Here is a 23,264-nt window from a genome sequence, read left to right as displayed (position 1 = left end):
GCTCTTCCTTGGCTCTGTATACAGAGATCTAGCTGAGGGACTAAGGCTAAATCCGCATCAACAATGGCTCTGCTTCTATAAATTGTTTCTATAGCAACAGTCAATAAAGTAAGGCACAATATACAAAGCAGTGGAGATTTCAAATAGCAGACAAAATAACAAGTCAAATGTTTCCCTGTCCTCCTCAGGTGAATGGGAAGGAGTTGTCCAAGTCCAGCCATGAGGAGACCGCGGAGGCCTTTCGCGCTGCCAAGGACCCCGTCGTGGTGCAGGTCATCAGGCGGACCCCCAGCGGCCGCCCCCACGGCCCCCCTCAGGAAATCCATGTGGTGGATGTGTGCACTCAGACCGACATCACCTTTGAACACATCATGGCGCTGGCAAAGCTCCGGCCTTCAACCCCACCTGTGCCTGACGTCTGTCCCTTCCTGCTCTCTGACAGGTACGTACAGGAAATGTCCGCGTGGATCACACCTTTGTTGCTCACTGAGGTCGTAAGTGTTACTTTATAGGCCTAATAAATGTGAATCATGATAGATGGTGATTTGAAACGGGGATATAGTTTGAAGGAGGTCGGTTATTTGATATAATTTCATTTTTATTAAATTTAATACGCTATTATTACGAGGGATTTGGGTTCAGTGCCACAAAGAGTTTGTTGTTGTTGTGTCCTTGCTCTGACTTTGGCTGGGGACTCGTGGTAATTAAAGAAGGGAGAAAAAAGAAGTGAGAATGTTATTGAGCTGTGAAGCAGAAATATCAGTGTTTGCAGGATTAGCATTACAAGTATGCAAGGCGCCTGTGAAATAATAAATGAATTGTCTAAGCAGCTGCGTTTCTGACAAATATAGATTTGTATGATGAACGAGCTTCTCCACGTCCTTCACGTCTCCTTTTCACTAACACGACGCGTCAAAGAGGGGAAAAAAAAGAGAAATCAGGACAGGGCTAAGTGGTCCTAATTAGGATTAATAAATAATGTGTGTGAGTGAAGTGTGCTCGGCATTTCAATGTGAAGTTTGGCATGAAGTCGAAATTTGAATCACCAAAGAGATAAACATTAAGAAAACAATGACGTTGGATATCGTAGGCAATTAAAATCCGTCAAACATTTAGTCATGCATGAGAGCGTCGAGTGACTTTAAATATACGAGCTGGATCTGTCAAGTCGTAGAAATTGTCCTGCATCCCTCGAACGCAGCATAGACAAAGTCATGAGGGGGAGTTGTGAGTGGCAGATCGATGCAAAAGAAATGCAAATGTATGGATGCGTCAATATTCAGTTTGAGTGTTTATGATTTGATCAGACCAGCACAAGGGGAATGGTGAAACGGACTGTACTTATAGAGCACTTCTCTACTCTTTCTGCCACTCAAAGCTCTTTTACACTACATGTCACATCACCCATTCACACACTGATGGCAATGACCTAAGCGCCAATCTCCAATCAGTATCTATAGGCATTTAGAGTTCAATGTCGCGCCCAAGGACACCTCGACATGTGACTGTAGCAGTCAGGGATCGAACCCCCAACCTTCCGATTGAGAGATGACCAACTCCAGAGCAACAGGAAATGCCACTGGTGCGGCTGTGTCGCATACTCTTTTGGTTCGTTTTCCGGTAGGCCAAAGTCCTGAGACAGAAAAAGGTTTGGTAGGAACGGACAGAGAAACACATCGGGCGCTCCATCCCCTTCAGGAAATGTCATTGGTGCAACTGTGGCTCAGTGGTAGAGTCGGTTGTCTCTCAATCGGAAGGTTGGTGGTTCGATCCCCAGCTCTAGCCCTCAGACTAGATGTCAAAGTGTCCTTTGGCAAGAACCACATTTGCTCCTGGTGGCACAGCTATTGGTGTGTGCATGTGATGAGTGATTGACAGTGGGGCACTTTACGTAGCAGCTTCTGCCACCAGTGTGCTATGTAGATTGTCCTCTCTCTGATGCTGGACTGTCTTCAACATGACCCCCGTCTGTTTAGATAATCACACACAGAAACATATCTCAGCTGTAGGTTAATTGATTTGTTGGGCTTAGCGGGATTTAAATTAAAAAGGGATGCAAAGATGTAATCAGGTTACTTTGAGGAAAGATGTTCAGTAAAATGCATGTGTGGTAAAATCACAAGAAGTCTAATCTTAACTTGGCTGGATGCTTGGTAGAACAATACCTCAAAGACTTGTTTTATTGTCTACGCGAGAAAAAGACATAAAAAAATATGTACAAGAAAAGATCTTGAGAGCTTAAAGTATCGACAGGAGGTTTGCTCAGAAACAACAAAAGAAACGCGGGTTCATTAATTCCACTTGTGGCATTTTGGTTTATAGTCTGCTCATCTCAAAGGGGATGTAAGCTGTGAACAAGAAAAGTTTAGCATCGAGGAAAATCTGGGTTTCACCTCCTGGGAATGAAACAATGAAACAAATGCAGTGCAGCACAAAGCCGGGACGTCAGGACAGCCTTGGTGAACTGCGTGTGCGTGTCACAGTTATAGATTAATTCAAAAATCATAAATATCTTGAATCCACGTGAGACTCGCTCAGACATTCGCAGATGGAATTTCAGCTCCATTTTTATTGCTCATTGTTAAAAATCTGTTATTGTCAGTCTCACACGGAAAATATAAAATGCTATACAGGACTTTATCAAAATCATTGCCACATGTATATATCTAACCCAGCATCACAATAGAAATCCCCACGGGGCTTTCCTGCCATAATTGGAGTATCCATTTTGACTCAGGGAAGTTTTACAAGGTGATTAAAGCAAATGGGCTCATAAAAAAACTAGGCAACACTGTGCAACGTGTGCTCGCAGGCTACTTGCAGCCCCTGCCCGGGCCCAAATGTAATCAATGTGTCCCATAAAACTCACATTTTCTTCCATTCATCTGAGATCAGGTGCACAATCCAATATGGAGCAGATTTTATGGACGCAACAAATGTTTGTAGCTCTTATTTTGGAGGCTAGATTGTAATTTTGTAATTTTGTTCTACTGCCAATTGTTGCTTTATGTGCAATACCGAGGCTACAAAGTATAAAGCATTCTGACGTTTACCAGTCTGGTTTTGTGTCTGGAAGATTGTTGTGAGTCAGACAGCCCCTGAACGCATCGCTCAACATGTTCACCAGTGTCTTTTTTTAAGGTTTTTGTCCACTGTGATTATCTCATGTGGCACCGAGGCTGCTCATCTCGTTAGGCCCTCACAATGCGGTTTTGTTCGGTGACTGAGGGAAGCATAATAGAATTACACTGTACAGTGTGGGGGGTTTTGTCTGTCAAGAGCAGGAAGCAAATCATGTGGATGTGCTGTTATTAACAAGGGTCTGTACTTTTTTTAACGCACACTCCAGCGGCAGTGAAAGCCCTTGACAAATCCTTTATTCTTCAGATTCCTGCAAAGACAAAGGCGAGGAAATCCTGTCACTTAGAGGTATTGAATGCATATAAAAGAAAACTGGGAAAAGTACTCTTGCTTACGCCCAATTCTCCACCTCTTCTGTCTCTCCTCCCTCCCTTTCCCCCTCTTTCTCCGTCTGTCTGCCTCCCCTGACAGCTGTCACTCTCTTCATACAATGGAGCAGGATTACTACGATGGAACAGACTACCTCTCGCCCGTCCCAGCTGATGGAGAGAGGGCGGAGGAGTTTGAGTATGAGGTAAGAATCACACTTGACATCACTGCTTGATAGCACCAGACCGATTCACTAGAATGGTTTACATCACTGTGTGAGTGAGGCTACAGCCCACCTAGCCAAGAGTACCACCTAGCAGCCTAGCACTAATAAACATGTTGTATCTAGTTTGTTCAATCCAACACAAACAGAAATGGAGTTTTTGGCCTCACGGTGGAGGGTTCTGGGACTAGAGTGCTGCTAGACAAAAAGCAGAAAACCACAACCTGTTTTTTTCCCACATTTTTGTTCGGGTGAAATAAATGACAAAAGTCTTGATTAGTGACTTTTAGTGGTGTTTTTTCTTTTTGAAGAGCCAGGCTAGCTGTTTCCCTCTGCCTACACTTGTGCTTAGCTAAGCTAATTGTCGTCTTGCTCCATCCTCATAGTTAACACACATTAGGCTGGTATCATTTAAAGTTACTCAAACGTTGGCTCCGGTTGTAACTCTTGATTTTCCTCGCTGACGGTCGCTTTCCTTTTTAGACTGTTTGCTTCATCTGAGCGTCGAGTTTGTTTCTTTTTCTTTGGATTTTCACTTATTGTTGAAGTTGTATCTGTAGTCATCCATCTTTCCTTTGTTTGTTCAGCCATAGTAGATTACTGTTTACTCGCAACACTTGCAGAGACCGGAAAAGCAGCCGCTTAGCTCCGCCTCCCCTCTCTGGCAGACCAACCACTGCTGGGTGATGGAAAACGCGCCACTAAATGGGCGCCGCTTGTGATTTTTTCCGCAAAAGTCGCCACAGACACCCAGGCTTTCATCAGTGGTCCATAGGCTCAGTCACTTAACAGACATTTATTTAACTGAAAATCTTAGATAGATATGGATATGGATACTGGCCTCAAAGGTCCAGTATCAGTACGGCTGTAATGTTAACAAACAAGTTAAGCGCCAAAGTGCTGAAAGTGCTGAAAACACTTTGCAACCATATGTACAAACCCTCACCTGACCTCTCCAACACATCAACACATTCCCTCAGCACTCCGTATTTAATGATGCTTAACAATTGGTGGAAGGACCCAAACACTAATTGCCTCTACAGGCGGATCCCAGGGGGACAGTAGTGACAGATGATCAGCCACATTGGAGACAGCTTGAAAAATCCCTTCGTTCCATTGGCAATGATGACATGCCTCAGTGTTTGGGCGTTTTCTGCACCAGGCAAAAAAAATAAAAGAAAGTGCAAAGCTCCAAACAGTGACGCTGATTCCTGAGATCTGCTAATTGTTTTCACAACTTTAGAAGTCACAGCTAGCGAGCTGGTTGACTATGTGTTAATCAGACCCAATTAAAGCGAGGTGCGTGTGCCAGGTTATAGTGAGAAATACAAAAGGAAACATGTTTCTTTGCTCCTGCATCTTTACTGGAGTGAAAGTAACAGGGACAGTTGGATGGGTGATGTTATTTAGGCTGTTGATCTCTGACACATACAGATATACTTAGATGCACTGATTCAACTGTGACGGGAAGAGATAAGCAGACTGTCTCGGCTCCCCGCTTTGGTCCAATATTCTTTATTTCCGAGTCATTGAGGTGCGAGCATATTGCCAGCGAGGGCTCCGGCTGGTCTGATGTATGATGATTGCTCACCCCTCCCTCCTCTTATTTGTTTCATTTGAATTTGCTCTGAATGCTTCCACCCACTGAGCTTGAGCTGTTTCTTCGCATCCTAAAAGAGATCTGTGCACCCGCCTGGATCGCAGACGCCCCGGTGTCAAATCGGAACAGATATAATATATTAAAGCCTCTCTTTATGCCTCATTGCGATTAACAAATCCTATTATACTGTGTAGGCTTTGCAGCCTGCGCCATTTTTATTTCATGCTTGGGGAGTTAGATACCATGCTAATGTAGCCCCACTTACTGTATGTCAACTGAGAACGCTGTGAGGGGGATGTAAACGAAAGCTAAAAAGCCACTTTCAGAGTCGACCTGATCCCTCACTCCCCGCTGAAGGAGAGGAAAGAGAATGAAGGAAAGACATTTCTTTAAATTACCTTTTGTTAGATGAAAAAGCACAGTGGGGGAGAGCAGTTTGCCATCACATCACAGGGAAACCATCGAAATCTAATTCACCTTTCTAATACACCAGGACATTGATGTTTCTATTAGGGTAATCAACATGTGAGTCCTGGGGTACAGTGGGTGATGAGGTGGAGAGATGCCAGATGCCATAGAAGGACACAAGCTTAGTTCTTTTCAAAGCTGTGGTTCATGTGGAAAACTGACTTTCATTTCCCTGGACTTGCTTAATAGATAATAGTGGCCGCAGACTGCGCATCTGTTCTAAGGACTATATTCAGTGGAAGGAGTCACTTGTAGGGATGAACCCACAGAATGTTCTAGCTCAGCATCTCAATAAGCTCTGGGGAAGGTTTAGCGTCTTTCAGCTTGTTGTTTTGGTTTTGCAGCGCACTGACTGAAGGCTTTAGATCTAAACCAGCCTGATGACTGGATGAGTCATAAGTTAATCGCCACAAACACACTGCAACACTGTTTTTAAACCTCTGAGACAGCATTGTATACCTCTGCAAACGTAACATAATATCTGAATTTGTATTTGGCGTTTATTAGGTAAACAGTTAGCAGGAATGTGGGCTTGCAACTAGCAACTAGCTGGTAACCAGTGGAGCATTTAGCAGCTAAAAAGTTCTATATGTTACTGATACAGCTTGTTGCACTGTCCCCAACATGCCAACAAAAGTGACTGCAGGTTTATGTATCTAGGATACTGGTGGTTTTCCAAGTTCCTTATCATAATGTCAATCAGAAGGTTTCTGTAAGTTGTGTAAGCCAATTATAGCAGCGAGATCTCCGCATGAGAAACCTTTATTTTTTTCTGTCATGTGAACACAATACAAATATGTGTTAAATGGTAAATGGACTGTACTTAAATAACGGTTCTCTAGTCTTCCAACCACTCAAAGTGCTTTTACACTACATGTCACACTCACCCTTTCACACTCACTGATGGAAAAGGCCTAAGTGCCAATCTCCATTCAGTATCTAAGCACATTCATGCCCGATGGCGATGCCTTCAGGAGCAAGTTGGAGTTCAGCGTCTTGCCCAAGGACGTTTCGACATGTGACTGTAGCAGTCGGGGATTAGACTACCAACCTTCAGGTTGAGAGACAATCACTGAGCCACAGCCACCCCAAACTTAACTTACAAAAGCATATGTTAACTAAAGTCTCCAGACCGGGATAGTACTGTTGTCCTGTTGTGTAGTAGGATAAAAAGAAGATCCACATTAGTTTCCAAAGTAAATAAATCACGATTAATGCATACATGAAATCGAAACAAGTTCAGGGGTCTTGGGTAGAGAAACACTACTGACACTACTGTCTGAGCTTAGACTGAGCCTTATGTCACCATCACAATCTCAGCTGCACTCCCTCTCACCTTATCTGTGATGTCAAAAACCTTGAAGTTGGGCTTCAAATAAGTCATGCTTCACTTAACAAGCAAGGGAAGGAGGATCTGATTGAAAATAAACAGTATATTGTAGCTAAGCTAATTTAATTCTTCATTCTACTTCATTCACACCCCTAGGGTTAAAACTGAACAAACTCTGGACTATATAGGAACCTTTGATTTATCTTTGCTCTGATGTTTGGCTTGTTGCACAAGCTGTTGCCTTACAGCCAGAAATTCACACAGAAAACATCATCCATACATTTCCTAGCATCCCTTGATGTGTATTCGGCCGCATGCAACACAACGTTAGTAACCGCTCCTTCGATTCGTTTCAGTAAGTTCTAAAAAAGAAAAGTGCTCCCGACTCAAAGGTAGTCTTTTCACTCTTCCTGCCAGTGGAAGCCATCCATGCATTTGTGACTGCTTTTTCAATTACTGGTAATCAAAGGCGTGATTATTATGACAGCATCCAATGTGCTTTGATGGTGGGCGGCAATCTTCCCCCTAATCACGCCATCGCAGTCATTAATTTACTGTCAGCCCTCTTCCCTGTGCCACGCCGCAATCTCCCGCCTGAGAGGCAGAGAGCTCGCCTGGAAAATGGAGTAGAAAAAAAAAAATATCAAAAGGCGAGAAGAGAGACAGAGATTGGTGAATGGGAGTTTGATGGATCCTGAGACAACCTGCTTTTACCGAGGCATCTGAGTGTGAGTGGGTGGGTTTTTTTTGTCAACACAATAATGTTTTAAAACAAGAAAGAAAGGGGAAAAGAAATACACACGCAGTAATATGTTTCTCTGATCATTTAGCCACAGGTCTCCTGCATTACATCCATCTATCCATTAATTAATCAGAAGTTACTTTAGGCTCCTCTCACAGAACCAGATAGTTATGATGTATTACCAGCTCGTACCTCTGCTCTGCCCTGGCAATTAATTTGTGATTTATTTTTAGACAGATGTCTCAGACATTGCTAGTGATTTCAGTGTTTCCCACAGATATCCCACACATCTTCACACATCATATTAGCATGCAAGATGTGCGCTGTCTCCACAGCTTCCATTACCTCCATGACTGCTTCGTTGCATCAGGAGATGTGCCGCTTTAATAACATCTCCAGATACAATAACGGCGGTAGCTCATTAGTAACATTTTTTAATACAGCTAATGACTGATATTTTTGCAGCTCGTTTTGCTCAGGTAGTCGGCACCAAAGCTTCCTCCCTCCCTCCCTCGCCGTGTGTGCGAAACATATCAGCCGGGATTTCAGGTTGTCATCGCTTCTGAGACAGTCAATTAAAGATCTGAGCTCGCCGTCAGGTCGGGGCTGTCGTGAAAGATAAAACCACAAAAGCTCGGATGATGTCGGTTTTCTTCAGCTCCTTTTACTCCGCGTCTGAGCGAATGTGTGCACTCTGCGTAGTGCGCTCGTGTAAGCATCGGGACTGTGCAGGGATGCAGGATCTACGTCTTTGTGCGTGAGTGTGTAGGGTAGTGTGTGCCCAGCAGCAGCAGCAGATCCCTGATCCAAAAACACCTCAACAATCTGCCAATGTGTGAGAAAAGTAGAGCAGTAGAGCGGTAGGAAGAAATGAGTGACAGGGGAGGGGGAGAAAATGGGAATTGGGCCTAAAGATGTGTTTGTGTGTGTGTGTGTGTGTACACGAGGAAGTGGGGGGTCATAAACAGCTTAGGAGGGGTAGAAACAGGCACCAGGTGGCTGCTCTCCGGCTGTGGTAATGGCCTTCTCCCATCATCTCATCCCACCATGGTCACCCGCCTCCTTGTCCACTTCCCAAAGCCCTGCCACATCTGACACGTGTAACCAGCCAACCCACACTTGTCACAGAGGAAATGAATCTCTCTGTTTCTGTGCGAGACCCCTCCGAGCCCCACCAGAGCCCTCCCCGCCTCATTTCTCCCGGCCCCCCCATCCTCCTCTCCACTCAACCAGCTCGCTCCTGCTGCTGAGAGTTGGTGTGTTTCTGCTCTAATGAAGACTTTGGGAGAAGAGGCCATTTCACACTTGATTCCCTCCAACACCCTTGATATGTTTCAGCATTAGGGGATGGAGCTCAGGCACGGGCTGCACCTCTGTTGTAGGAAACTGAGAAAGCAAAGTGAGAGTACGGTTTGGTTCTATAATCAGAACCTACTTTCAATATTAGATGGAGGATTTTGCCACTCGCTCAAGCTGCAGCTGCGGTTAATCAAGTCTCGGTGTCTGTGTGTTTGTATTTATGAACTTAAATGAAGAAATTCATGTTGACGCCACGGTACTTTGCTATGTTCCAGGAGGCTCGTGGGAAATTTGACGACCCCTGATTTGTAAGTCAATAGTTTGTTGATCTCTCCCCCTGGGAAGATGCAGACTACTTTAGTGCTGCGGCAAATATGTATATCTGCGAGCATTAGCATAATTATAGTTTATTTATAGTCTAATATTCTAAAACTTGGCAACAGCTTGAGAGAAAAAACACTTCGGGTCCTCTGACATTTATCAAAGCCCCACCGATCAAACTCTGCAGGCTGAGAATGTCTTTCATGATCAAACACTTTCACACTGGAAAACCTCAGAAGAGAGTTGGCAACCAGACTCAAAACAAGTCGGATATCTGCGCTGAAAGTTGAGGAATATTGTTATTTGATCTTCAGTGGAGCAGAACTCAAGTGTGTGTGTTTCCATTGTTGCACATCAAGATTTAGTTTTATGGTAATTTATTCGGAGTCTCCGATCACTTACCGTTCTCTTTTTTGAGGTTACACAGGTCCTCCGTCTCTATCGCTGCAAGGCTCGTTTCATAGCTGCTCTGGAGCTTTCCGTCGTATCACACGAGCTTCCTTAGCAGAGCTTGAGCTGTTTTTATGGAATCTTAATACATTTCTTGTTTGAACACCTCAATGTTGGCTTTAAGTGTATTAAAAATGGAGACTGGACCATCTTAAATGTCATAACAACGGCTCAAAATGCATCTATAGAGGAAGATTGTCCAGAAAAGATGAGTGTGATGAGACCGTTTTGTCAACAACTCTTTAACAAGGTCAAAACTTTCCTCTCAATATCCTCTATATCCTTACATAAAGTGTGTCTGTGATTCCGGCACCACTTAAGTCAACTGCTTTGGTACATTCATGGTCCCCAGAAGATGAATCCTAATCACTTTAGCGATCCCGACCCATGAGGTTACATTTGTGGTTCAGGTAGAAATTAGGGATGCACATGACGTCATCACGCTGCGCCGCACAAGTCTTCTTCGCGCCGGGGACATTGCGCCGAGGTCGGGCATTTAATCAAGAATGCAGCAGCCCATTATTTTATCGGTTAATTATATCGGCGGATATCGGCGTGTTGGCCGATATCCGATAGTTCATTTTTAAGCCAACATCGGCCGATACCGATAACATGCCGATAATATCGTGCATCCCTAGTAGAAATGTTTTGTCAGCTGTATGGGAGACATTCATGGCGCTTTCAATACCTTTGAAACCTATGACATCCCATCGGCTTCAGCTGCACGTTGTTCAGCGCAACTTAAAGTGTTTGCATACTAATATTTATTAAAATGCTGAACATGTAGCATGTAGCATTTTCATAATTAGCATGAAGCAGCACTGTTCCTGGCATGCAAGGCTGTACACGCAGTCTTGTTTTAACACTTATTCTGTATTTCCTCTCATCCACACAGGAAGTGGAACTGTGTCGACTCACCAGTCAGGAGAAACTGGGACTAACTCTGTGCTACAGGACAGATGAAGAGGAGGATGTGGCCATCTATGTCAGCGAGGTGAGTGAAAAACGTTTGTGATTAAAGACTAAAACTGGGGTTGAAAGGGTTCATTTCCTTCACACAACATCATTAATGTTGCAAATTGTACCTAAAGGAAGTAATAACTTTTCTACTTAAGTTTTTCATTACGGAACTCTTAACACAGAATCTCTTTGATCTCTGCTTTGCTCCTGGAGATACGGAAAGAAACATGCAACATGTATCTACCTCCGGATAGACTTTTTTTGCGAACCACTACAGCAATGACTGCTAGAAAATGAAAATAATAATACTCTTGGGATGAAAGGTATATGCATATTCTACAGATTACTTACTGTATATTGCAGCTCTTTGAAGTCCTACATTTACATATACTGTTATAGAAACATCGTCATGGTTACATAAGAAGTTTCTCAGTAAAATGTTTGAAGAACTGAAACAGCCGGATTTCCAAGATTAATTCTTGACATTTAATATTCATCCCCCAATTTATGAGTTACTTAAGCATTCCTGTGAGCAAAGCAGGTTTCTCTACTGGGTATACTAATTTAAAATTAAACTCTTTTATCAAACATAAATGACATTATTGAACAGTTTGGCAATGCTCTCACTCGGTGATCACACTCCGTTTCCAACGTGAAACGACTGCCAAGACGGGGGGAAAAAAAGATCGCCTTCAGTTCCCGTTTGACTTGTCGCCCAGTCCTCTAAATACAGCAGACATCAACAAGAAAGCTGTGTGATACCTGTTAGCGGCAAAACTTTCCCCCTTTTTTCTCCAACTTGTTGGAAGAATAGCAAACACCGCCCAACTTTCCCTTTGATTCGTTTGAAGTGGACTCGGACCAAGCAAGGTGTTCGCTTTGAGAGCTGAGCGGAATATAAATCACTGTGTTCTGTGGCTTCTGGCATCTTTAAGTGTTTGCTCTCTGAAAAAGTAGAGTTAAGATGTGCGCTGCATTTAGATGAGGTGGCTGAATGTCACTGTATACAAGATTTGTAAGAAGAGGTGCTACGTGCTCCGATCGTGCATATGTAGTGAGAATAAATCAACGCAGGGCTAAGAACAATGCAAGGTTGTTTTAACACAAGCTAAACTTCACAACTTTGGAGAGCTTGATGAATGGCCACGTTGTTTTTACTCCGTGTTGTTACTGAAGTTTATCTCTTTGTTTCCTTTGTGTCTAATAGTACAATGGCTGAATAATTCAGCAGGACAAGAACAGAGAAAGTACTTTTCCTTAGGCCACCAGCCCATCCGTTTTCTACAGTTGTTTAATTCTGTTCAGGGACACGGGGGGCTGGAGTCTAGCCCAGCATCCACGGGGCAAAAAGCCAGACTCTATCCTGGACAGGTAGCCAGTGTATTGCAGAGCTAAGAGACACACTCATTCCCTCTAATGGGCAATTTAGAGTTTTCCGTCCACCTTCCACCTTTTCGTTTGTTTCCTCCAGACCTGGTTTCTTCCTGCTGAAAGCAAACTCCACTAAAACCTACTTAGTGTGCTGCAACACTATCCACAGCCATTTCACAGCTCAAACAGATTCTTTTAACAATTATATATTTACATATACATCAATATTCAATTGTCAAAGATTCAGGGTTTAAGTTCTTCCCCCATAACTGCAGAAAGATTGCTTTCAATTCGCCCTGTACCCTCCTATCCTACCCCTATTCCCTTTCCAGTGACCTCCCTCCCAGTTTAATGAGGACTCCTCTGTGTAGGAGTAGACTATCATGAAGATGGAGTGCCACAGCTTCGCCATCTCCCGAGATCCCGCCTTGTAGGAGAGAGTGAAATGAATGGCCCCAGACGCCGATTGATTGGCCGATGAAAGAGTGTCCTGCCCCCTTGTTCACTGGCATTAGTTACAGATGGGGCAGGTGCATCATGAGGTTTAGTTATGGGCTGCGGATGCTGTATGCAGAGGCTTGTGCTTTATAAACCTGCCGGGATATTGTATCTGAGGCGGGTAGAAATAAGCACTTACATGATAAGAATGATAATTCAGTTTGCGGTGGCTTTTGCTCAGGTCAGAAAGGACTTTAAAAACTGAACAGGAAGATGCAGGAATGCAATGTGACATCCAAGGTCCTCCCATGGCAGCACACCACTGTCGCCAACATTGCTAATAACATTCCAGATATGTCCAGCTCTGGCTGGCGTCTCCGTTATGAGTTAAAACAATGTCGGGCGCTCGGATTTTCTTTAAAAGGCATTATTTTCTCTCCTCTACCTTCACAGATCAGTCCCAACAGCATCGCTGCCAGAGACGGACGCATCCGAGAGGGGGATCGCATTTTACAGGTATTGTGGAACACCCTCTCGCTTTCCTGTTCTACACAAGATCTCATTACATTCAACATTAAAACATTTATTTTGTCACACTCAACCACTGTCTCCCAGCACGAGAGCCCATTCATTTTTAATGGCAGCACATTAAAAGGGGGAACACACCCCCGCTGTGACTGTTAAAGGGTGAGAAATGCCCCCCTGGCTGTTTTAGTTACCGACTCAGCACCGACAGGGTTTTTTTTTAAAGAGTTCTGGTTCAGGATGGTGCTGTTCTGCAGCTCACTAACTCCGCTGGGATATCTGAGAGCCAGTGACTGTTATTAGCCCCCAGCCTTCTCTTCGGGACTTAGATTCAGAGGAATTCTGCTATTGTAAGGAGAGAGGCTGAGGGTGGATAGTGTCGCCTCTGTGGGTTGGGTTGGTAATTATTGTTTTTGTGTGGCTGTGGCTTTAATTGTATTGTTAAAGTTTCATTAATACATTTCTTTTGGCCACTCGGTGGCAGTAAAAACATCTAACTTTAAGCTCCTTTTTGGTCCCCACCAACTCCTATGGGGAAATATCAGTAGTGGAGCTTGCTGTGTTCACAATGTTTAATGCCCAATTGAGTTTTTGAAAGATGTGTTTGGTTGAAGTCTTCTGTACTGTTAAGCAGCATAAGAACAGCTAATTTATCACGTGAAGACAAGACATGAAAAAGTACAGTTAGTCAGGACGAGCAAAAGTGAAATGTTTGCAAGTTTCAGGCCAAGAAAAAAGTTCAGGGTAAAGGAGCATCAAAAGCTCAGAGAACTACCCTCACTATCTGTGTTTACACAAATGTCTACTGTGTGTTCCAGCATCCTTTTAGATTACACAGTCAATGGCACATCGGTGGGGCGGCTGTGGCTCAGTGGTAGAGTTGGTTGCTGTTCAATCGGAAGGTCGGAGGTTCGATCCCCAGCTCCCTCAGGCTATATGTCGAAGTGTCCTTGAGCAAGACACTGAACCCCAAATTGCTATGAATGTGATAACAGACACTTTAGGTAGCAGCCTCTGCCATCAGTGTATAAATGTGTGTGTGAATGGGTGAATGTGACACGTAGTGTAAAAGCAGCTTTGAGTGGTCGCAAAGACTAGAAAAGCGCTGTATAAGTACAGTCCATTTTGTCTTTTTTTTTTACATTATTGATTTGAAAAGTATCCTTTATTGCAGCTTAAGTTTAAAAGTTTAAAAGTAGTGTACAGGCAGAGGTAAGGGTAATTACTCTTTCACCGACATGAATGGGACTCAAATTAAGGTCTACATATTAAAAAGCACACAATGTTATATTCAATGAAAAAAATGTCCTTAAACAACTTCAGCAAAGTAATGCATTATGGAAGGGAAACAGGACTTAAGTCAAAAAGAGAAGTAAATAGTCTGTGCAGGCAATTATAGGATACAGGGGGCGGATGCATAAGCGCTGTTGTTCTAATTGTCTTCTGGTGTCTACCATGTGTTGTGTGCCTGATTTAAGCCAGGAGAGAGTGGGTGGGTGTGTGTTTGTGAGGCAGTCCAGTACTCTGGCACTATTATCCAGCCGTGACAGGGCCATTACTCTGCCTGCAAAAAGATGGACGCCCCCTGTCAGTGGCCAGTTAATTGTAAGGCTAGATGTATGTACGCTGCCGGATACTTTGGTGAACACAACAGCTCCGTCGGCCACCGTCCCATTCATAATCACTGCTGGGTCCAGCTTCGTGTTTGGGAACAGCAGTGTTTACAATTTCCCCGGGAAAAAGGCATGATTGTGAAGTGCCACCTTTGTGATGGTACTATGTTTTTCTTAAGGGCTTTTACGTTGTGAGAATGAAGCTGGTTGGTTTCTGCCAAAGTTTTGCATTGGCGTGTACAGTACATGTTTGCTTGTTGTCTTCATAGAAAATGTGTTAATCGTGTCTGTATTTCATTATCAGATTAATGGCCAAGATGTACAAGACAGGGAGGAGGCCATGGCTGCGCTCTCAAATGATGAGTGCAGGAACATCGTGCTGCTGGTTGCCAGACCTGAGATGCAGGTAAGAAAAATCACTGACGTACTTTGAATCAAATACTTTACATTCTGCTGTTATTGCTACTCACAAAGTAAAGTCCCAAAGGTTAGTCATTTGCAGGATATATGTAAACCTTGGCAGTCTGATGTAGCCGACCCTCCCCCCTTCACACCACCACTCCAAGCGGAAGCCACCGCTGAGACACCTCATCATGTTTTATTTTTATGTAGCGCCACTGTAATTGACTTCCAACGGTAAGCCATAAAAGCTAATGGCATGCTAATGCGAAGTGAGTTCAGGCCCAAGGCCGGTGGCGAATAAGCGGAAGGACTCTGCCGCAGTGCAGATGAGCCAGTAGCAGTGGTAGACTCTTTGTAATTAAATGTGTCTCTCGGTAGTAAATCTGAAGTCTTCAGATATGGATCCCATTTGGTTCACATCAGGCAGACAAACAGATGATGGATGGTGTGTAGCAGATAGGTCAGAGGTGGCAGGCTGGTGTCCATTTAAGTGTATTGGCTTCATTTTAAGATAAGAACGCATGTTTAAAAGATGAGGGTGGTGATTTGTTGGTTAGGAAATAGGGGGCTACATAGCAGGCAAACACCATCCGCCCACTGTGATGCTTGCCTTTACTTAAAAACCATGTTGTTGTTTTATTTATTTATTTTCTTACAAAATCCGATTTGAGCATCCATTCGGAACACCCGACAATTTGTTGTTGAGACTGTGACGCCAGAAGCTTTAGGCCTTGACAAATAACACTTGCCTCTTTCCCTCTCTCCCTCCTCGCGCTTCCATTCTTCATTCACCCTTAGCTGGAGGAGGCCTGGCTGGATGATGAGCATAGTGAGTTCCTGGAGCAGCTGAAGATGGAAATGTTGGAGGAGCAGCAGAGAGAGGAGATGGAATTGGCTGCCTTACAGGAGGAGGAACAGGAGAATGAGCAGGTCAGACAGCAAAACATATGCTTTGCCATAAGTGGATTAGCGAGTCAATGGCAGAGCTTTGGTTGAGTTTAAGAAACTCTGTAAAGCCTTATTTGCTCTGTGCAATGAGAATAAAGCCGCTAAAAACAGGTCTTTTGAAAGCGATAGATTTAAGTTCACTGACTTACAGACCGTAGTACCCATTGTGCTATAACCATCATACCAGCTGACCGACCAGAAATTGCTTTGACTGTTTTAGGTCATTAGTCACAGTCAATATTAACCAGATGTAGCTGATGGCAGCGACAGGTTCAAACTCTTCATCGACTTTCTGAGGAAAACTGTGAAAACGAGCTTTGCCCTTTGAAACATGAATATGAAATAATTGTTATGAATATTTATGGAAGGGGACCATTGAACCATTTTACATCCAAACATTAGAAATCATAATTTAAAATTCTGTTTTGTTGCTACAAAAATCCATATAAATGGAACTTCAAAGACGTGGCGGAGAGGAAACAATCCCTGAAGTCACAGAGCTGTAGAACAGACTTATGCACAACAGCATATGTAATCCTTCAGGACACTGCAGAACAAGGTTGAACTTCTTGAACTCTTAAATACCGCAGACTTTTTGTTCTTTTCTGGCCCCATTCCCTAAAAGGAAAGGTATAACAGGAAACACAAAAGGAGCTTTGAAAGTTCATTATTCATCTTTTGTTGGCTTTCTTGCAAAATTCTTGCGCACACAGTTTTACACGTGTGCGGCATCTGTATACGATAGTGTTTCAGGCTTGTCTTGTTTATCCTATTTATTTCAGAGAACGGAAGACGACGAGCCCACCTGCTCCACGCTGCCTCACAAGGATAATGTATTGAGAATAAAAGACAGAATGCAGAGCTCGGAGCAAAATGTCCTGGCACAGATCCAGAGACGTCTGTCCCAGTGCCTAAGAGACAATCGGGACGCACACCGTACCGCCGGCTCCACGCGACTGGAGGACAGAGAGGATGAGGACGATGATGAGATGGAGGGTGATCGTTTCCAGCAGCTCTTGGAGCTGAAGTGTCAGATACGCAACAGCGGCGAGTACGACCTGTTCTACAGCCGCCGCAGCACAATTGAGTGCAGCATGGGGGAACAGGGCGGCATGCAGCATGAGCTACGTATGCTCAACGAGGAGCTGCGCAGCATCGAACTCGAATGTCAGAACATCATGCAGGCCCACAACCTTCGTAAGGGACAGCAGTCTCCCTCCACGGGCCGCTCTGCACCCTCAACCAAAAACCAAAGCCTCAATCATAGTGACCCCACCAAGGGTAAGCTGGCTGATATCAATGAGAGGCTGGAGAAATCTGATAAGGACAGCTCCAGTGCCTATAACACAGCCGAGAGTTCACGGAGCACCCCGCTGGCAATGGACCGTTCCCCGGAGCACTCACTCCAGAGAATGGTGAGTCTCACCAACCAGAGGAACCTCTGCAGTGGCCTTGCCACTGGCTCGTCTCTTAGCCCAAGCCCCATCCCAGCATGCCGTGCTCCTGTCCCAGGTAAAAGCAGCAGTCCTGACCACAGCAACCCTTCTGAGTCCAACCACACAGCTCAGGCTGAGGAGGAGAGCGAGGGAGCTTTAAAGCCACGTGCTTCCCAGATTCCTTACTTCTCTCCATCACACAGTTCCCAGCAGAGGCAGGCCAACATCCCAGCTCACGCCCGCCACTACCAGAGCTACATGCAACTGATCCAACAGCGCTCCGCTGTAGAGTACGCACAGAGCCAGCTCAGCCTACTCAGTGTCTGCAAAGAGCCTCAGAGGCCCATTAATGAGCCCAAGATGGAGTGGAAGGTCAAGATCCGCAGCGACGGCACTCGCTACATAACCAAGAGGCCTGTGAGAGACAAGATCCTGAGGGAGCGAGCCCTAAAGATTAAAGAGGAGCGTAGCGGGGGAATGACCACGGACGATGATGCAATGAGTGAAATGAAGATGGGGAGGTACTGGAGTAAAGAGGAAAGGAAGCAGCACCTGGTCAGAGCGAAAGAACAGAGGAAAAGACGAGAGTTTATGCAGCGTAGTCGGCTGGAAAGCTTAAAGGAGAACCCTCAGAGCAGCAGCGAGGGTCGCAAGGAAGTCAGCATCATAGAGCTCAGCCACAAGAAGATGATGAAGAAACGCAACAAGAAGATCCTGGACAACTGGATGACCATCCAGGAACTGATGACTCATGGTACTAAGGCCCCTGAGGGAGCCAAAGTGCACAACGCCTTCCTATCAGTCACTACTGTATAAAGAAAGATGACACACATTCTACCCCATGTGGTATAAGATACTTGCCTCGTTCAATGTGGCGTTTTTATGAGGACAATAGGAATATTTTTCACACTTTGTAACCCAAAAAGCATTTTGTAAAGAATTTATCAGCGGTCTCACAGCATTTTCTTCATGTTTTTAAATATCATTTTACACAGCATTCTGCGGGAAAAACACTTTTCTATGAAATTATGACTATATAATTATTTTATTACTTCACTCAAAACATGTTTATCTTTTCAATTCTATTTTCATATTTATGTTACAACCATATAACTCAAAGTAGTCGAACATCGAAAGAAAAATTACGTTTTTTCTTTGGTGTATTATAAACACCAACAGATGCAACACAGTGTGAGTCAGTGGGTCCCCTGCTTTTCTTATGTTTTAAATGGTCCTTTATTAAATGGTCAACTTTCCCTTTAAAATTGAACTCAATAACTTTCTCCAAGTTTACGACAGATAGTGCATCTGTGCACTGAATTCCAAATAGTCATAAAATATGCCAGTCAATGCAGGTATCACCAAGTTACAATAGTTTGTGTTTTAAAAAAAAAAGGCTTAAATAATGTAGAAAATCTCAGCTTCAAAAAGAGACATAATTATGACACATTCCAATAATAGTCCTGTATAACTTGCTCCTAATACAAGACTGAGTAGAACCATGTCGCTCTCTAAAACTAATGTGAAACAATTCCAATTACCTGAAAGAGAAAAATGTTTGTTGTTGTTTGTACAATTCTTGAGGGGTAAGTTTACATTGTATGAGGAACGGCTTCATCATTTTTTATCATCACAAATTTATAACATCTTTAAAAAGTTCAATACCTCCCAGTACGCTGAAACTCTTCATATACATGTTTGTCATTTTTTAACTTGAGCCACTTTTTCAACAACACTTCAGAAGCTGCTACACAAGTTATTGGAAAACAACAACATTGCGGACACAAGAAAAATGGAATTTATTGAACTTCCAAAATACTTTTTTAAAGATATTTTGGTGTAAAGAAAAAACGACCCGAGAGCCTAAAATGTTCTGACTCATTGCCAGTGCTGCAGCTTCGTTTGTACGGTTTTCAGCTTTGAGTAAAAAAATATTTTGTATTCAGTTTTATTTTTGCTTAAAATCTATTTTTTTTTCTACATATTCAACAACAGGTGGACCTTCTCATAGCTTTTGCATACCAGTATTTTTACATAATTTTTACTCTCCACATACTCCTTCACTCAGCATAGCCTTAACAGCAAAAACGGTATCAGTGATGTGTTTGTGTTGCAAACTGAGTTCATGCACAAACTGGATTTCTCTGTGCAACAGGGAGGTACACTTCAGCCTTATTCATGCATTACATACATTGAATTTTTAGTTACTGGGAAAATTCATAGTGTACAGTGGTTACTGAATTATGTTTGCAGACACATTCAACTTGTGTTGGGATGATTGCCACTGAGCAGGACTCAGAACACAGCATATGAGAGCATTGACAAAGTAAACAGCTGAAATGAAAGGGTTGCCATCTATCAGAAGGCTTTATAGTTCAGTTACATGTACAGTATACTCATCCCAAAATGCCTCATTTTTAACTGAAATATTGTAAATTTGACATTTTAAACTGATCCCTGTATTTGTTTTGAGTCAATGTCAATGGTCTAATTTGGAGTAATGCGTAGTTGGGCACATTTGTAGCCAGGTGAAATGTGTGATAATGGTGAAAGAAATGATAATAAATTATTGTTTTTTGGTACAATGTCGCATTCATGTGCATCTTGTTTATTCAGATACCTCGAAAGGAATCAAAATCTGCTGCTGCATTGTTGGTGCCAGGTAAAACTTTACTATACGCTATACATCCATCTATTATCTGTACCACTTCCTGTTCAGGGTCACGGGGGGACTGGGCCTATCCCAGCATTGGGCGAGAAGCGGGTACACCCTGGATTGATGGCCAGTTAATCACAGGGCTGACACATAGAGACAGACAACCGTTCCCACACTCATTCACATCTACAGGCAGTTTTTGAGTCACTAATTCACCTAACGAGCATGTCTTTGGACTGTGGGGAGACGGGGAGAACCTGCAAATTCTACACAAAGGCTCTATAGGTCCAAACTGGGATTTGAACCAGGAACCCTTTAGCTGTCAGGCAACCACTGCCCTTTTTAAATTAGTCCACATACTTTTTGTGTAAGGTGGTTGGTGTGAACGGTGTCAAAGTAGAGATGTTCTGATACCGACTCAAAACCTAAGGTTTAGTACCGGGCGATTCCGAGTATCCCTCCAAAACCCATTGGTGCGATTGACTGCTGTGCTTGCTGATACGATGCTGCATTAGGCAATATCAGATACCGATATTAGTCTGGGGATCCAAACAACTGTGTGAAAGTTCCAAACAATATATTCTGTCAGTCTTCTGTTATAAGGCTGTTAAAAAAAACGTATGCAAGGTTTCTGATATGACACTATTTCCCCCAACTCTCCTCTTCAAAGAACAACAACACAAACTCCTCTCTGCGGTGAAGATCACTTTAGTCTAGTCAGTGTAACAGAATAACTTGTTCACTGAACAAGCACTCACCTCAGAAATCTCCTCAAGAGTGACTCACCCACCCCCTCCCTTCTGTGGATATGTTAAGTGATTAAACAGAGGGAGATTTCAATTAAAATCACCTTCCAGTTGGATGGCTTTGTGTTCATTAAACTGTACCAACCACTTAATCATTGCTATGGCCTTGTCATATGCAGGGGAGAGCTGCTGGGATACTTGGGTCTCTGTTTTATCTTAAGTTGTCAGTGAGCAAAAGCTGAAATTGGAATGTCACGGATACAATACTGCCTCGAGACTGTTCTGTACTTCTGTGTTTCCATTTAACTGAAGACTTGTTCCATTTAAAGAAACTGGTGAAATATAAAAAGGAGCCAAGTCTTCCTGATAATATTACACACACCTTCTGAAAAGAAATTGTTCTTTGTTACCCACAGGCATTGTGTCCATGTTTTCTTGTCTTGTATTTTCAGTTTGGTTTATTTTGCACTTTTTGAAATCTCATATTTCCAAACACTTAATGTGTGCTAACCGGCCTTTTAAAAACTCTTTACAAGAGGAGCCTAATTGATATGGTATTTTTGAGACCAATACAATACTTATTTTACAGGATATGAGTTTAGAAAGGTTCTAGGAAGTCTGCGTTTAGAAACAGAAAACTTCTCATAACTGTCCACCAATTCTAGCGCAGACAACCATCGTGTTCTGCTACATGTGCTGCAGACAGTGCTGAGTAATACCAAAAACAAGACTAGGTCAAACCTACTATGTGGCTGACCGCATCTGGTCTATGTTGGCTTTTGTGGGCAATGTGTTACAAGGACTGTCCTAATGAGGCCGTGTTTGAAAGCAGGTGCGTGCTGCAGACGTGGGGTGAGGACAGCGGACGAGCAGCACTGCCTACTCCCCAAACAAAGTATCCAGAGCCATACATACAGAGAGTCGCGTCAGTGGAGCTTCAATATGCTCCATTATCCGCCATTGCGATGTCGCAACTCTCTCTCTCAGTCAGTCTCATACACACCTACAATCTGCTGGATAAAAACTACATTACACCATTCTTAACATTACCACAATATTGTTGTCTGCATTGTATGTTCTGTAAAAAAAATCTTATCAGCATATCAGAAAAATGTATATGGTAATATTGAATAGCCACATATTGGCCTTCTGATAAATACAGTTTATTGGTCGGGCATTACTTACAAGACAAAAGGCCCACTGCTCAGGCTTTCTACCACTATGAAAGCATGTTGTACTTGCAAACTATTATATTTACATACAGTTCTGTTTCATAATGCCAAAGTATCACATTTAATGTCACTTTGAGGTTGCACACCATAGTTAACGCCTTCCATTTCCATTATAGTCTGTGGCACTTAAAAGCATCTCCGTTTATACAGTGAACAAAATGTACATTCAAGCTCGTATAGAAGAGTAGACTCCTGCCATCCCCAGAGCACATTTTCTCTCCCCTCATTTGTTAATTCTCTCACTCTGTATAGACTGAGACCATTAAAATGCCAATAAAAAGCAACAGAACAAAAAGCGGTGCGAGTTGTACCAACCCACGCCAGAAGTAACCCAACGCTTCCCAGCTAATTAAGTTCATCCCTGAGCCCCTAAAAGACCCAGTCAGGTGTAATTAAAATCGAGCCTGTGACAGCCATGGCATTTGTCAGAGCTCCCCAGCAGTTCAAATACCAGTACTGACAGAAATGTCAAACAGATAGCAGTGGTTCATCTCCTCTTCAGTGCTCCATTCACACACCCCCACACACACCCAGCCATTGCCTGTTATGAATGTTTCCTGATGACCTTTAGGATTCCCTGAACAGCAAAAACTACAAATCCCCTCACATTATTCACTCAGGGAGCCTGTATTTATTGACATACAGATCCACTTGACATGTGATGGTGCAATCAACTTCATAGTGCCTCCTCTCCTTCCTAATCTCAGAGGCTTGTATGAAAAACTGGTAATTGCCTTGGATCATGCATCTCTGTCACTTTAGAAATTGATGGTGGTTTTGATCTTTGATATCATACCCGCTGTGTTGGAGTAATTGGCCCTATCATGCCAGATGTAACAGCATGTATGCAGGTGCTGTGGACAGAATTGTAGCTTAATGCTGAGCCAGCTGCTCTGAATTTATGTGCTTTAATCAAACCGAAGACTGCAGAAGTGTTTAACAAGTTTCATTGTATTTTGTCCCCTCACCACAACCAAGTGAAGAGACTACAGCCATGCTAGCTGCTCATATGCTAATATGTGAAATACGATGATAATAACATGCTCACCATGGT

At 43.3% G+C, this 23,264-nt stretch overlaps 1 protein-coding gene across 1 annotated transcript; it reads left to right on the top strand.

Annotated features, from left to right (window-relative positions):
- Positions 1 to 294: 294 nt before the first annotated feature.
- On the top strand, positions 295 to 20,150 carry LOC138612950 (PDZ domain-containing RING finger protein 4-like). The gene is made up of 7 exons (XM_069686487.1): positions 295 to 442; positions 3,553 to 3,655; positions 10,779 to 10,877; positions 13,106 to 13,168; positions 15,095 to 15,196; positions 15,991 to 16,122; positions 16,923 to 20,150. The coding sequence occupies exons 1-7, from the start codon at positions 372 to 374 to the stop codon at positions 18,390 to 18,392; spliced, it is 2,040 nt and encodes a 679-aa protein (XP_069542588.1). The 5' UTR covers positions 295 to 371; the 3' UTR covers positions 18,393 to 20,150.
- The last annotated feature ends 3,114 nt before the right edge of the window (positions 20,151 to 23,264 follow it).

The sequence above is a fragment of the Semicossyphus pulcher genome, unplaced genomic scaffold, assembly GCF_022749685.1.
Source record: "Semicossyphus pulcher isolate SPU_LCO1_2020_fin unplaced genomic scaffold, fSemPul1.0.p SCAF_8, whole genome shotgun sequence".
Lineage (NCBI taxonomy): Eukaryota > Metazoa > Chordata > Actinopteri > Labriformes > Labridae > Semicossyphus > Semicossyphus pulcher.
This window is presented reverse-complemented; position numbering and strand designations above follow the sequence as displayed.